General features: G+C 37.0%; 1 protein-coding gene and 1 long non-coding RNA gene across 37 annotated transcripts in view; one reads left to right on the plus strand and one right to left on the minus strand.

The window, feature by feature from the left end:
* The window catches only part of LOC131381586 (uncharacterized), a 239,395-nt gene that overhangs the window by 205,778 nt on the left and 16,432 nt on the right, over positions 1–17,185 (plus strand). The window lies entirely within an intron of this gene.
* Positions 1–17,185, minus strand: part of NRXN3 (neurexin 3) — a 1,690,724-nt gene that overhangs the window by 160,197 nt on the left and 1,513,342 nt on the right. For 22 of the 36 annotated variants that reach the window (XM_058429919.1, XM_032180335.2, XM_058429918.1 and 19 more), the window contains one exon: positions 5,373–5,462. The exons of the other annotated variants lie outside the window; for them this stretch is intronic. In XM_058429919.1, the coding sequence (XP_058285902.1) occupies positions 5,373–5,462 (90 nt within the window). The remainder of the gene's footprint in view (positions 1–5,372; positions 5,463–17,185) is intronic. 36 annotated transcript variants of the gene reach the window in all.

The raw sequence follows: 17,185 nt of genomic DNA on the forward strand, positions 1-17,185 counted from the left end.
TGGATGACAGAAAGAAACACTCAAATCAGGTGATGACCAGAATAAATTATAGATACCTACTGCATTAATTTTTAAAGCTACAAAGTAAAATAATGAGAATGAAAAGAATTAAATATGGCCAAAAAAACTCAGTGAGGTGACTCAGAAAACTAAGTTTAAAAACCAGGTCTGATAATTAAATTAGCTGAAATTAAATTTCAGTTAAGAGACTTGGATTCATTGCATACTTGTAAAAATGAACCACTAGTCACCAAACATATCATTTCTAGTCACCAAACATATCATTTCCTATAAATCTTCATAGGGCATAATATTCTATTTTCTGCTTAACAAAACCATGCGAGATAAATTCCTATCTCTATTAATTTGTTTTTAGGAGGATGGATTATGGTCCCACAACTAAATTATTCCCTCAGTATGAAATACAAGCATATTGGTAATGCTCCAGTCCTGGGGAAGTTGTCCTTCAGATTTAATAAATTTTTTTAAGTGGATGGGTATTAATGAAGAAAGCAACACATAAAACTCCTTAAAATGATATAGAGGTGTGTTAATGAGTTGAAGAATATCAATAGTTCACTTTATTTCGAGTTCCCACTTTGACACCATTTATACTGCTCTGAAAAGTATCAAAATGAAAAATCATACCAGTATAGAGTTTAGAAGAATTAAACCCAACTAAAATTCCTCCCAACTCTTTCTACTTATAAAACTCTCTCTCAAGTATGAGATTTTTTTCCCAAGAAAACTCAAAGAGCTTTTTAAAATTTATTGCAATTTATCAGAACAGCAACATGCTAAGGCCTTCTTTACTGTTATGTCTCCAGATTACCTCATTTTGCTTTTCCATATGAAGAAAGGAAAAAAGAAAGACTTATTAATGGAATTAAATATATGCCTTCTGAAGTTTTCTCCACTTAGTGATCAAACAATGCTCCACTCATTCTTAATCTAATCACCTGAATTACCTTAGCTCGAAATAACTAGAAACAATTTTGTTATTTATGGCTACTTGATAAAAAGACTGTTTTTAACAAAATTATAAAGTTTTTGCTTAATAATTTCCACTATGAATAGAGGGTTTTTTTTTTTTTTTTTTTTTTTTTTTTGAGACAGAGTCTTGCTCTGTTGCCCAGGCTGGAGTGCAGTGGCACAATCTCAGCTCACTGCAAGCTCCGCCTCCCGGGTTCACGCCATTCTCCTGCCTCAGCCTCTCCGAGTAGCTGGGACTACAGGCGCCCGCCACCACGCCCGGCTAATTTTTTGTATTTATTAGTAGAGACAGGGTTTCACCATGGTCTCGATCTCCTGACCTCATGATCCGTCCGCCTTGGCCTCCCAAAGTACTGGGATTACAAGCGTGAGCCACCACGCCCGGCCTGAATAGAGGGATATTGTCATGTTTGGGCTTTAAAAATCTACCACTATTACATAGTCTTCAAGGCTACACAATGTTGACCTATCCTTGAATTCCTGGTGTATAATGTGAAATACCTTCTCAATGTATAACAGTGAAAGGAATGGAAGTGGCAGAGAAGAGAATGCTCATCTGATCAGAGGATACTCCTTAGACAAGAGTTAACTCTGCTCACTGGGCGACTCATAGTGCCCATTAATCAAGAATGATTTATAAATAATATCCCTTTGGAAGCTTTCAACACTGCAGTATGGTGAACTGGCCAGAGAACTTCCTTATAGTGAAAATGATCTATACTTTATAAAAATCTCCGGAACCTGAAAATGGGATCTGCTGGCCTTAATGCTTACAGAATTACCCAGATCCCAAGGGTGCAATCAAAACAGATCTCATAGATTTTCATCATTTTCTCAGTAATTCATTTAGTGTGTTGTGCATATGCATCACTGTCTGTATTTTGTCCTCCATCCTCTTCACACAAGACATAGCAGAAAAGTTCACTGCATAATAATACTAAGTAATGTGCTGGAGTTCATACCTCTTTACTGTTTATTGTTGATGACAGTTTTTTTTTTTTTTTTTTCTGGAAGCCCTGAGCTTACTACAAAAGACATGAAATGATGGAAGGGGAAAATAAATTCTCCCTCAACCCCATAGAGGCATTTGAAGCAGCTTAACATAATGAATTAGAAATTAGAAGCAGCTGCCTAGTAGGAGATTTCTAGGAAAAAATTCAGTATCTTACATTAGACAGCCTAATGCCAAGAGATACTTTCCATGCACACAACTGCTGGCGAATCATAATATTTATCCATCTCTTTATTTTGTATATAGTTCAGCACTGGTGATAAGTTAACAGTTATACTTGATTACAGGTAGAAAATCTTACATTCTAATATCCTTGAAAATACTTCACAATGATAACCTCTATAATAGTTCTCATCTTATTTATCCAGTGGTGTTATTATGCCAATGCTTACAAATAAAAAGAGGATCAGAGAAAACTGAAATGCAAAGCTGAATTACACTGGCTAGAGATGATGAGTCTCCTTCATTCCAGTTGCCATCGTTCACTCCACAAAGTGCTCTTTGCCTGTTCAAGACAGACCCGAGCATCAGGAAAGGCAAGGCAGGTTTCCTGGGGCTACAAGATTTAAACTGCCCCTCTACTCCTGACTACAGCTACTTTCCCAGAGAGATCTGACTAATCACTTTTTGAGAATAAGACACTGGTGGAGTGAGACAGTAAAAGGGGTTGTCTATGTTTCAGTTTTTCATCTTGCCATAGGAAGTGTTTGTTTTTCTGCTGGCTTGTTTGTATCATGGTCTGTTTCTGGCTAGATCTGCTTTTCTGCTGTAGTAAAACCCTCTCCTAGCTCCCTGTACCTTGGATTAGGTGGTTAATGGCAAAGCTAGCAATCAGTAAAGGAACAGTAGAGCATTCTTAGTGTCCTGCCATCCCTTACTCTGATTAATTTATCTCTCGGATAAACAGAGGTTAGTGAACAACAGAAAAAATCATCACTATTCATTCCCTATGAAGAATGTGAAGAACTGACCAGTTTCTTTTTATCATTTGCCCAAGATTTCCCCAAATCAATGCCAGATCTCATTATTCTTATTATTTTCACTATGGCTTATGATCAGATTTTTATAATAACTGACAATTATATGTACATAAATATATATATATGTGCATATTTATGTATATATATCCTAATCTGAGAACTATTTTATCTTTCTTAATACAAAATTTGGTTATAACAAATACCAGTACAGGAACTGTAGCAGGTTACTTTTTGTTTCAGATGCCCATCCTCTTGGAAGTCATTAATTATTACCTCATTTGGACATCAAGTTCACATACTGCTTAAATTAAATCTTCGCATGTCTCCAGTCAGTGTTGCACAAAGACTAATTAGTTAAACCTCAGAACACCCTTGGGGAATAGGCAGTATTATTTTGCCTGTCCTCAGATGGGAAATCTGAGATATAGAGAGGTTAAGTGGATTGTCTAAGGTCAGAAAGTTAGTCAATAGTAGACAGAGCCAGAAAAGAGACTTGGGAATGCTATGACCCAGCTCTCCTCCCCAGTGACAGAAATAACTCCAAAGAGGCATCCCAAATACTTCCAAATGCATCTGTCTAATCATCCATCTATCTTTACCCTTTATATTCATTGTCTTTACAAGTCTTTGGTATATTTTATTCCTTTTGAAGGGAAGGTTAGCTAGGCAGAGGAAGAGGTAAGACAATAGAATGAATAGATGTTACTCACCCAAATTACAACAAACATTTTTTTTTCAGTGAACAAAATGTAGAAGAGAAACTCACGGTTTGCAAATAATTCTTTACAATATTATATGCATATATAATCATACATATATTTAATTAAGAAACTAGGATATCTTCCCCCGTCCCACCTCAACCACCCCTCCCCCCATCCCAACCCCTCAACTTGTATATTTGAAAGCATCCTTTTATGTGAAAGCCAGCGGATAACAGTTCTATTGTAAGAAAAACTAAAAGCCTACTAATAACTTTATAATGGTTTATACAAATGAAAATGCCTGGCATGCTATTAAACTTAGGCTTAAAAGGCAATGGAGTAAAATAAAATATTATTAACATAAAATTGAAAGAAACAAAAAAGTTTCTCAGGCACATGAGACTCAGACATGCATCTAGTTTGCTTTTCCTGTTTAAAGTGAGGCAATCATTGTCTTTAATGTTAAAGGGACTTTATGAGCTGATGATTACTAAACAAAATTATTTGCTTTTTAGAGTTATTCTTATTTTTAATTAGACCACATACATTAAAAACAGGGCAAACAGTTAAGACTCAGTGAGGATTTTCCACGTTTAAAGGTCTGAATGTCTTCCTCCAACTTAAAATTGTAGTAGTCCTTTGCTCTTTAAGTTGTATACTAAGTAATATACCTGGTTACTTCTTCTATGTAACTCAATGAAATCTCTACAAATGTTAAGAGCTCCCTTAAGGTGTTGAGACAAGAGTAGCTTATATTGGCTCAACAACAACAAAAAGGAATACATATCTTCTTAGAGACTGTTTTTCATTGAAAGACAATGGTTTATTTCCTAACAGCTAGAAGCTACACAGGAAAATTCTAACATCAGTTATAACCGCTGCCCTCTTTTATTAACAGTGGTTGTTGTCTCCAGCAAATCAGAGACTGCTGTTTTGCCTTTCATGAACCTTTTCTTTTCCAACTCATTATGTTAACTTCTTACGCTTTTGTTGCATAAAACATCAAATACACAAGGGTATCCACACAACCGAAGTGTAAAATAAGTTTGTTTTTGTTTTTAGTTTCAGTCAGCAACTAGGACACAATTAATCTCTTAGAAAATAATTTTGCCTCTGTAGGTTTTAAAGGCAAAATTCATCTTTTTCTTTTTTTTTTTAAGAACAAATGTTAAAAAACAAAATGGTCCCCTTATAATATTTGTTTTAAGTAGTTTAAGTTACAAGAGTCAATCTATGGTTTTGTTTTTTTGTTTGTTTGTTTTTTGTTTTGTTAACCATGCTACAAGCCAAAACAGCCTCCAGGTGTAAGTTTAAAAAGCACTTTTGGAATTTCTTTAGAAAGCTTTGGTGTAAAAGGTAATTTAAAACAAATTAATAAATAATGTCATGCAGTGGTTAAATTGCCATAATACATTTCTGTTTTAGAAGTTCCTGGAATTTCTTGTTTGTGTTTGTCATGCTGATAGCAGGCTAGAAGTTAGTCCCTTTAACTGTATTTTAATGGCAATGTATTATAGCATGATTTATCAACATATGGCAGGTGGAAGCTGACACAAATTATAATGAAAATTAAAACAGTCATTTATGCAGCAGGCGATTATCATTTAAGGAACATTTATTTGCAGGCTTTAAAAATGAGGGTTTAGGATCAAATGATTTTAAAATGAAAGTTTTAATGACGGTTACCTTTTTCCTGCAGCCACTCCTCTACAGGCCGATTATATTTGAAGGGGATTTTCTGTTTTACCATTTGGAAGCGTTCATTATCAGTGTTGCCTTTAAAGTTTAAAAAACAGCTTAAAGAACAATCTGAAAAGTCAATAAGTCATTAAAAAACATCCTAGGTTTTGTGGTTTGTTTTATGAAGTTTTTAGAGATAGATATCAATTTATCTTTAGTAGAGGTGGAGTTGAAGTCACTCTGCCCTTGGTCTATAGGTTTAAAGGTCAGGTTAGTCTTAGCCATGCAGTACTCCACATTTTAGAAAAGTGGCATGGGATGGGAATCCTTAAGAGGTTTGGCCGTTTACGGAAATGGATTTACCTTCACTCTCTCTCCGTCTCATCTCAACCACACCTTAATTGGGCCAGTTGAGACAAGAGGATCTCCTTGACCCATGAGTAATTCACCTGCCAGATCAGTTTCACATGTGAGAGGGGACCCTCGCTCCACAGTCACGCAAACTGCGCTATTAATCTACTGTATTCCCATCAGAAACATAGGGCCATGTCCTTCTTTTCTTCTCCTCTCAAGTGTTTGCAACAGCTTAATGTTCTGACAGGGGGAAGGCAGAGAGGACAATTTAAGCCTTGATGGCCAAGGGAGACTTCTTATTCCATAAAGGATGTCCTTGCATCTCATTATCTTTGTCAAAGAGGTAGATCAGTACAGATAAGCTTTTATATCACTGTCTTTCCAGATTTGTTCCACATTTTTAAAAATAAGGAAACTCAAATGTCTGGAAATAGAGATAATTATAATGTAGTGATATAACATTTGTAGACTTTTGAGCACCTGTATTTCATAATAGACACTGATTTTGTATATTTAGCCTCCCTCCCTTCCTGTCTCCCTCCTCCTTTCTCTTTCTCTTACCTTACTATGAGAGGACCTTCCTGAACAAGCATCCATTCATAAAGCCTGTTAGGAATACTTCTTGCAAGCATGAAATATCTAATTAGTTTCAAGGCTCAAACGTAATGGTTTTAACTGCCAGTATGCTCCCCCTCTTCCTTCGTAACTGTTATTACCACTGCTGAATGGTTTCCATAATTAGGACAGACTTGGAGAGTGGTGCTGTGGAGATACACCCTTAATGAATATGCTTCAAATAACAAAATGATGAAGCCATGCCTTGGGAACTGTTCTATCTCATCAACCAACCTCACATTGATCTGGCAGAAATTAGTGAATTGTAATTCATTACTTTTGATTCACAAGCCTATATTGCAACTTGGGGAACTCCATTCCAAATTACCAATATTAAAAATGAAAGAAAAATCTCAAACCAGGTGGCTTGGAAACAATTTACAAAGAAGTCTAAAAGCCATAAAGAATATTAGAATTGCATATAGCATCAGACCAAATGAATAGGGGCATGCTAAAGCATTTCAATTGCAGGGCCATCTCCATATAGGAGTCACTATTGGCTGAGAAGATTCCATCTGGGAATAAACTGGTACCTACCTTCTGTGTGGGGAAGGTGGGGGCGTAGGATGGGAAACAGGTAGCAATATTGGAGGATGTTCACAAGGTTCCTCATTCACTTCTCATATAGACAAATTATTCTAACAAGCTGACTCATATCTTTACTACCAGGAATTTAAAAAATAACTCATAAAAGAGGCAACTATAAATCTGCTTCTAGCCTATGTTTTGGGACCGTATCTGATTGGTATAGGGTATAACATATTAATGTATTGAAAAATAAAATGCAATAGGAACAATTAACAGTTTCGAACTGCAGTGGATAATTTAAAATTTTCCTCAAGGAATCATTTCTCATAGAAAAAAATGGAGAGGGCAGGCAAGGAGGAAGAGAAAGGCAAGTTAATTCCTTGGTGCTTCAATAGCCCATGGCAAAAGAATATAGCTATCAATTAGAGATCATTATAATGGTCTACCTTGGTAGATCTTGGTACAACATTCTATTCATTCAAAATAAAGTTGGGTAAACTTTTTAGAGGTTTTCATAGAAAAAGAACGTGTACCTTTTTGAAACGAATCTACATCTATAACTCATAATCCTACCCTTCAGGTGACATATCATAAAGGATGTCATTCATCCTCCAGGGTTTTAGACACAACAGAATCCTATACTGAGAAAAGGTAATTGGCTTGCGCCAGATCTGCCTTGAATGTATTCTATTACTTTGGGTTTTCTGTATCTGCCATTGTTGGCTACACATTAAATATATTACTGACCTTCATTCTACTCACTATGGAATAGATTAGTGAAGTCAATAGCAAGTATAAAGCTAAATATTCTTAGCAAAATGCAGGGCAAAATCAGAAGTAACTAAAATTCCAAATTTCTAGAATTTAATATGCACCAAATTAATTAAGAAGCTGTTTAATTTACTTCCTCCAAAGGCCCTCCTAAGCATCCCCACCCTCATCATCTACTCTCTTTCAAATGTAAAGCATCACAGAAAATAATGTGGGGGCATGATACAGGCTAGAAAAAGAGATAACTATGTTAGATAAACAGTAAGTGACATGGGGAAGGACAGCATGGCCATGATTCAACCTTAGAACCTTCTGAAAGTGACAGAGAGTCATTCTTCTCCACCTCAGCTTTAAAGACATTTAGAAAAAAGTTTTAAGTTTTCCACACCAGATAGATAGTATCTGGCACTAAGGATAGCAATCTTGCATGCTGTTAAAAGTTGTGAAAGATGGAAGGTCATTTGGAAAACCAAATTTGTTTAAATTGCCGCATTAACATTGTTCTTAGTCTCTTTTCATGTTCTTGTTGGTTTTTATTTTAATTTATCTCAAACATTAGTAAGAACTGTTTTAGAAACATGTGCATGAGAATGAGTTATTTGCCCCATGCCTCATTTGCTAGTTTGACTGAAGAGCGAACAACCTTCTAAATATAAGTATTCTTATACAGGGCTACTCTAAAAGCTGAACAAACCTCACCAAATTCACATACATTCTTACTAAATCTTTAATGATATTCAGTCATACATTTCATATAGCAACAAGTATGTACACTTAAACAAAGAGTGAAATCAATTCTTCAACAGAAAGTGATGGCTATACTCAAGAAAGAACGGCCCTATGAGTAGTAAACATCATAATATCATTAAAAGGAGGCATACGTGCATTACTAATTAGGGAAAAAAATGTAATAACTTCATTTCTTAATCACTGAGAAATCTATAAATTACACAAAGAGATCTTCAAATAAACCGCTCTTAAATTACTTCTGTGGATCCGACACCTATATGGGACTGGATTTTAGAAAAAAACATATTAGTCACATTTTATTGTACTTATATGTGTGTTTATTCCCATCTATTTTTGATAAGGGATTGAGAATATTATACATTTGGCCTCTTCTAGTCATTTTCATTTGGACCACTGGCTCTAATATCAAGTATTTCAATTCCTGGAGACGTGTGCAACAAGCACATGCACTATGGAATTATAATATTGCGAAGAACAGAATACTTTGAGGTGAAAGTATTGAAGCCCAACTGGTTCATAGTTCCAACCTTTACACTCCAACCTCACATTTCCCACTTTGGGTGAATCCACTTAGGATAAAAGGAAAGGGAAAGACACGGAAAGCAAACTGACCCTTAAGTAGGCCTCAAAATACATCAATTCCTCTTTAAGGTGAGACCCGAAATTTGTTAACAGTCTCCAAGGAATACAATTATTTCAAGTGAAAAAACTGAAAAATAGAACTCTTGTATAGCATGGAAAATAACTTTTGCAACACTGTGCTTACACTTTATTGGTCCAAACATGGGTCCTATTTAATTAGAAGCTATACTAATGGTCCAAACATGGGTCCTATTTAATTAGAAGCTATACTAATACTCTTAAAGCCATAATCAATACAGCATAGGAGTTAAGACCATGGGCTCTGGAGACAAATCTGGTTTTGAGTTCTAACTTTATCACTTATTAGCTGTGTGACCTTGGGCAAGTCACTTGGCCTCAGTTTCCCCATGTCTCAATTTTCCATAGGATTAGTATAGAATAATAGGGAGTACAGCATATTCATACTACCATTATTAATATGACTCAACTCTTTTCTAATGATCAGAAGGAAGCTCATTAGATCCATGGTGTGCTTCCCTTGTCTCACTACCTTATCAGTCCTTCATTCAAAAGATGACCATATTCTCTTTGGTCCCATGAAAGTTATCTTCCAAAGATCAACTGACCATAGAAAATGTAGCATCCTTAATATTCTCTTAAATCCCTTATCTATCACTTTATATGTTTCTGTATCTTCTAAAACATACTCAGCTAAGCCCATTTCCAAAACAAAGTGGATTTCTAAAACCACTGAAAGTAAAAGAGCAATTCAGGCATTGACAAATGTGATTTCTTGGTCCAGCCACAGGTAATGATGATATACTGCTGCTAAGCTGAGAAAGAGTGGCTTAAAGGTTCTGCCAATTTGCACCAGGCTGGCAGAAAGCACTTTCTTGCAGGTAGACTATTAATACCACCTGAAATGTTGTCAAGCACGTGGACGTGCTAATAGGAATATCCTAACAACATTCGTCTGTGCAAAATGAATGCCAAAGGTATTTTTGAATTTTGTCTTGAGCCCTGAAATAAAGGAGGAACAAATTTTCTGTATTGCTTTGTTGACACTAAAAAATCAGACAGTGGGTCTAATGAACACTCAAAGAATAAATGCTATGTATTAAAGCCAGAGGCAAAAGAAAATCAATGTAGTGGTACTGCTGCCCTCAAGCACTAGGGCAGTTTAGAGGTTATTGCCATGTCTCTTCCCCCAAAGAACGCTTTCTAAGTTTCAGAGAAAGTATATGACACTAAAGGAAGGGAACTCCGGAAACTCTGAGCTTGGCTTGAGCCACATTTCTGGCATTGTCCCAGACCAACTCAGAGTCAGAGAGGGAGGTGTTGCACACCCAAAGGCCATCTAGAATGTTTGGCCACTTGTAAGTGATAGATGGATCTCAGCAAAGAACTAATATCTTGTATTTATAAAGTGCCTTTCGACCAAGGAGCTCAAAATGCAATTATAAGCATCATCTCATTAATCCTCACTACACACCTTTGGGGCAGAAGAAAAAAGAACTATTTATATGTTGCGAGCCTTGATCCTTTAATGTGCCAAGGTAAAGAAATGAACGTCTTGGAACAGAAAATTGATCGGCTTGGGGGAAGTAAATTAATAGACCCAGAGCACAAGGGCATTATTAAGTAAGGGAGCTTTTTAAGTGGCTCCTTGAGCCAGGGAGACCCTGGAAAGAAGTGCAAATCACCCTGGTATACACCAAGTTGGCTGATAAAGCTCACCTCTACATGTCTTCTGGATATGTTCTGATAATGGCAAATATATACGAGCAGACAATATCATTTCCTTCCTAAATTAAAGTTGTGGTATGGGTTTACCAACTCTAGGCTGTGCTAGTTGATCTGTTTAAGCAAAGATGGCCCAAATATGAGTGAAAAGAACATTGGATATGGAGTCAGACAAACTTTGAATCAAGTCCAGACATTTATCAGTTTTGTGAACTTGGGCAATTTATTTAATCTAGATGAGTCTTGGTGTCTTCATCTATTTTTTGTTTGTTTAAAAAAAAAAAGGTATTATCTATATTGCATGGTTTTATCCAAATTAAATGCAATAACTCAGGCAAGGGCTTAGCTTGTGGGGAGTCAAAAGAGGTTGGGAGTTGAGAGAGCCTGTGATTAGTTTTAATTCTTAGGATCCTTCCCTACCACTTACCCAAGGCTTAGAAAAGAAAGTTCTTTCTCCCAGTAAGGAGGCTTAAACAGCATGGGGATGGCAGTCAGGGTAAATCCTTGCCTTGAGAGCCTTCCGAAACCTTTTTCACTCTCGATATTTTCATTGAGCTCTAGCCTCTGCCTGTGTTCTCTCACTGATGAGCCTGTAGACATTTAGTTATCATGTCCAAATATTTTTTTTTTTCTTCTCTGAGACAGGCAGGCTGGAGTGCAGTGGTGTGATCTCGGCTCACTGCAGCCTCAGCCTCCCGAGTAGCTGGGACTATGGGCATGCACCATCATGCCCAGCTAATTTTTAGGAGACATGGGGTTTCACTGTGTTGGCCAGGCTAGTCTCCAACTCCTGACCTCGTGATCCACCTGCCTCGACCTCCCAAAGTGCTGGGATTACAGGCATGAGCCACCACGCCTGGCCTATCATGTCCAAATATCTTATAGGCTATGGAATGGGAATGGAACCATGCTGGAGATGTAATCCTGGTGTATTATGTCCAGCTGTCCGAATGTTCATGCCCCTATTCCTTGACCTTTGTTGCTGGTTGAATATACATGTTTTGTGCATACATGTTAATATTAGACGTCTCTTTCATACCCTAAACAAATCAAAAACCCATTTCTGCTGAGGTAATATGATACTAAAATGATTCACTTTGATGCAATAATTACAACATATTTCACCAATCATTATCTTTTCTCTGTACTTTGAGGCCATTTGTAACTCACTTGCTGAAGCTCATTTCTCCTGGGGTTTCTCCTCATCTATCAAGGATACTTTCAATCCCAGTTAGGTTAATAAAACTAGGCCCAGGCTATTGCAACCTCTTTATTCATTCCTATAATTTAAGAGAATATTTTCAAGCAACTTCAAATGAAACTTTCTTCAGTATGCCAGGTCAACCTGGCACCAATTCTTTATTTAAGAGCCACTCTCAAAAATGCCATGTTATAAATTAACAAAACATAAACTGACTGTAAAATTTGCCTTCCTTCCTCAAATGTCACCTTTTTTTCCTTCTACAATTATTCTGAAATATGCGCTGAAGCTACAGTGGTTGATTTCAATGTCTGAATTTTGTCTTGTTCCTTTCTGGTAACCATGCTTAGTTTTAGCCATGTCTTAGTGCATTTTAAGTTTTAGTTTCTTCATATTTAAAAGGTGATCATAATAATAATTGCAACATGGGATTGCTGTGAGAATTAAAAGGAAATGTATGTAAAGCATGTTGCAAATCTGTGGCACATAATCATCCCTCAATATATGATTTGTTATAACAAGTACCTGATTTGGAAGAATTAAACTAAAAAGAAGGCAAACTCCACAAGAATTACTTCCCTACAGAATTTTTGGTGTCAAATATTTTCAAATATCCTTTTCAAAATAAAGCTTTAATGTTTGCTCTTCAGCCGTTTGACATATGATCCCTTCAAGATTTCCCCAGGTGCCTTTCCTCTTATCACTTATTTCCTCCTTGCTGCAAAAGCCACAGTGTTATTTTGGGGCTCACTCTTCCCCGTGTGATCCAGGCCTTCCCACGTGTCCACCCTCTGTGTGATCTCCGCTTCTCTGTAATGTTGTTCTTCCTTTTATTTCTATCTACCCTCTTCCTCCCACTCCCCATCCCCATCTCCTCTCATTCCTCTCATGTTTAGTTATTTATTTCTAAGTAGAGAACATAAAACTCAATGTTTTTGAAGCCAGAATGCTAGAATATTTGATTTTTTGAAATTCTGTTCATTTAAACGTACATATGTGGTGTCCCCACACAGCTCAGAGGACAGGGAGGAGGTTTGGGAGGACAATTTCACTGCACAACACAGGAACATTGTCATCCCGTCAACAGGAAAGTCATGCTATTATTAATATCTCCGATGCTCAAGAAACTTATGACATAGTAATCCTTCCGTATACAACCTACAGAATTGCCAGTGTTTATAAAACTGTAGACATTTTAGACCATCCTTGAACCCCCATGCCTAAGAATGAATTTATTATTCCCAAAAGATCTAAAAGTAACAATCACTGTTCTAGTTACCACCCACGGGAGGCCTGACTTAGTATACTGATTTGCAACCGTTGCTTAAACAACCACATCATAACAGGACCGCATATTAGGCTTCTTTCCAACTAAAACTCAAGCCAGTTTCTAGTTGAATGACTTCCCGAAGAAATTGTTCCATGTTGCGTTCATACAACATACTTTATGAACTTCAAACAGGTATTTGTATCTCATTAAATGTATTCTTTTTGTTTCATAACAGCATCCAAACATGGTAAGAAAATGTTTAACTCTAGGATTTTTTTGTTTCTGGTAGGAGATACCTCTCTTAGCTTTGTGTTATCTGCAAATTTAATAAGCATATTTTTTGTGCATTCATTCTAGTCCCTGAATAGGAAGACTATGATGGAGCTATAAAATATCTAAAAATACTTTGAAACTCCTCTGTGTAAGAGGTGAGGTTTGATTCTTCAACCTTGATTATGGGCTGGACTTAGTGAATTGATTCTACAGAGTAAAATACGGTAGAAGCAACAGTGTGTGGACTTAGAGACTGAGTCATAAAAGGTGCTCTCTCTCGGACCACTCATTTCGAGCAAGCTAGAGTCGTGTCATGAAGACACTTAAGAAGTTCTATGGAAACATACATAAGGCAAGGAACTGAGCCGGAGAGTAACTGATGCTTCCAGTCAACATCCATGTGAGTGAAACATTTCCAGGTAATCAGATCTTCCAGGCCTAGATAACACTGAGATGACTGCAGCCCTAGTTCATACCAAGTGCAACTCATCAGACACCTTAAGCCAGAATCACTCAACTAAGCTGCTATCAAATTCTGACCTATAGAAACTGTGAGATAATAAATGTTACTTTTATTATTTAAGTTTACCTCGAACTTTACAGCATAACCAGAAAGCTTCAAATGATGGACCACAGGCAGGTCTCTTTAAGATCCCTTCATAGTTCTCTGTACATTACAGTATACTTCTTTAGGGAAATGAAGATATACTGTGCACAGTATTTATAATATCCTCCTGATCTGCCAATTTGCTATTGCTATCCAAGAGAAAGTTACACGAGCATGCATGAGTTGTTTTTGTTTGTTTGTTTATTTGTTTTTTAATGAGCACAGGTTCTCAGCCATCGCCATATTCTTTTTTAAATCTAGCTAAATGTGTACCAATTTTTGGTCAAATGAAACACTGGAGAAATGTTATATATCAGTCCTGAGTTTAAGAGATCCATCCTATTATACAATGTAAAATTTAGGACACTTTTCCCAAACTAGTTTTCTATTCTGACCGACTCCTGTTAATTATTTCTGAGCGAACATTAAAGGGGCTTAGAATTCAAGTTCCTTAAGCACTTCTAATGTTATTCATCTAAAACCCAGAAATTAGTTTCTTTGAAGAACTCTATTACCATTTCCTTACCATGTGAGGGGTGGGAGGGGACTGGATTTTCTTATTTATTTTGTTTGCATTGGTCATTATAGTCTGAAGGAAATTCTTTTTGCTAAATAATACATTAGTGACAGATGTAGATGTCCATTTAGAGAGTGAGGGAATTTCAGGTAATCACCATGGTCCCTTTTTAGAGTAAATGCTTTCCCATTTTATAATTAAACAAAAACAGTTTCTGGGAGTAGAGTTCGCTGGGATTTATAGCTTATAATTTGAGAGAAGGAGCCCATAATTTTTAGGTTGTAGAGACCTCAAAGACCATCTAAGAAATATATTTTCTCTATTTCGATGTTTCTCAAACTTCTGCTTAGAACATCATTAGAAAAAGAACTCATAGCAACAAGCAAGCATCTTGAAGACAACTTCCTCCCCATAAAGTTAATAGTTAAAGAAAAAATTGTCTACACTCCTATTTGTTTGGCTGCATAGAATTTTTAAGGTTTCTCAAAAATTAAACCAGCTGGCAGCCATGTATCATTTAGTGCAAGATTCAAAGGTCAGATATACACTATCAAAATGTGGTACAAGAATCAAAATTTTCCCAGAGAAGAAATAACCTCAGGGGATGCAGTAGTTGTAGTATGTCTTGAATTCATACAATGCCTCGTTAATTCTACTTGGCAAATTAATTCAGATTGATTTGTTTGTGAGAACTGCAACATGGCCTCAAATCTGGCTACAAACAAAGGATAATGATAAACAACAAAGTACTGAGCTCAGATAAATGTCTAGAGAAAAGTATGGATCAGCATGGGGGCTGTTTTATAACATAACTATCTTAGTTTAAAAAGAAAAGAAGAAAAAGGGAGAATACATCCTATACAAATATAAGACATTTATAGATCGTAAATGCCAAAAGCAAAGGATAATAAAATATTTGAAAGCATCCAAGGGAACATGAATGTGGATAATTTTTTAAATGGGCATTTAATTTAAAAAAAATCAATTTGACTTAAAGCAAAATGATCAGACATAGAGAAAAAAGAGAAAAAAATTAAGGCTTGGGATATGGCAGAAAGAATCAAGATTAATTTCAAAAAGCCATGTCCTAAAGAAAAGAAAGGACAATCCCTTAGTGAAAGTCACTGATTTCCAACTTCAGCTTGAGACCTGAATCAGTGTCAGAAGGAGAAAATTTACGAGGGAAATATGATTATTAGAACCAGAGCCTTTCTTCTTTTCCAGTGTGTTAAGTAAGTTGAAAAAAAAAAAAAAAATAGCTACAATCCGATTTCAAAATCTGTCTCTTGGCAGTGAGACTGTTACTCCTCTTATGACAGTTTGAGTCTATCTTTTCACCCTTGGGGTTCTGGGTGGGCTGTGGGACTTTCTTGGGCATATGGGCACTAGCAAATGTGATATAAGCAGAGGCTTGAAGAGCCATCTGTGTATGAATGCTTGCCCTTGCCTGCTGCCTACACCTGAGATTGCCATGTGAACTTCTATAAGAAAAGAAACCCAGCCATGTGAACCTACTCAGCCATCTGAACTGAGGCCCCAGAGGAGGGGTACATGAGGCCATCAAGATCATCTAGCTCCATCCAAGCCAACCCAGAAGAGAAAAAAACACCCACATGAGCCATGGAAATGTGAGCCAATAAATAACAAAGTTTTGGAGTGGTTTGCAGTGCAGTGAACCTAAATGATATAGCCAGGAAGAACAGGGGTCTGAGAGTGGGTAGAAGAAGCACCATCTCCTATGAGGGTTTCCATCAAGGCTCAGCAGGAGGAGGGAAGCAGCTCCGTTGCAGTCTCCAGAGTCAAAGGAGTTCATGTGTGGCAAAAGCCTTAGGGGTTCAAGGATGGAAACATGGACAGCTGGGCCCCTGTTGCCTATCCTTAGCCCTGTTCCTCTTTCTAAGGAAAGAATTACCAAATCCAAAAGAAGAGATGCAATAATGCAGTTCCTCAGAGGAGAGGGTAAGGCCGAGGTTGTTGGGAAAGGGAAGGAAAATTGGAGAAGGGTTGATGCATGTGTTGATGCTTCTCTGATCCTTGATTCTAGCCAGAGACTAGGGGAAGGGCAGGGAATGAGGTGGGGATTGACTCCAAGACGATAATGAGTAGAGTTAAGTAGCTCCCTAAAGGGACAAGGAGCTAATTATCTGACCTCCTTCTATCACTCTTAGGATGAGGAGTGGAGAGGAGATCTCTAGGAACAGCAGGCTGGATTCTGAATTTACTAGTAAGACTTTCGGGCACGGAGACCTCTCACCCCATCAATGAATTTTTCATTCCATACATGATTTCACAGAGAGCACTGAAGGATTACCTTCTTTTTTTTTCTGAGCAAACAGGGCCTTCACTTCCATCCTTAACCCTAACATTCCAAAACAAAACCATTTATGTCCCTGCAGGGTATGAATACCCTTTGAATACTGGTCATGAATACCCCTACCTATACTTAGACTAGAAAGGCATTCCTCCACCACATTCCCTACTAACACACAACAATAAAAACAAACCAAAACTCTGATTAAAGATCAAAACTAGACACACACACACAAACAGTCCTACCTTGCAACCTTGGTTTTACTTTTTTTTCTGTTGTTCTGTTTTGTTTTTGAGA

The sequence above is a fragment of the Hylobates moloch genome, unplaced genomic scaffold (assembly GCF_009828535.3).
Source record: "Hylobates moloch isolate HMO894 unplaced genomic scaffold, HMol_V3 SCAFFOLD_16, whole genome shotgun sequence".
NCBI classification, from domain to species: domain Eukaryota; kingdom Metazoa; phylum Chordata; class Mammalia; order Primates; family Hylobatidae; genus Hylobates; species Hylobates moloch.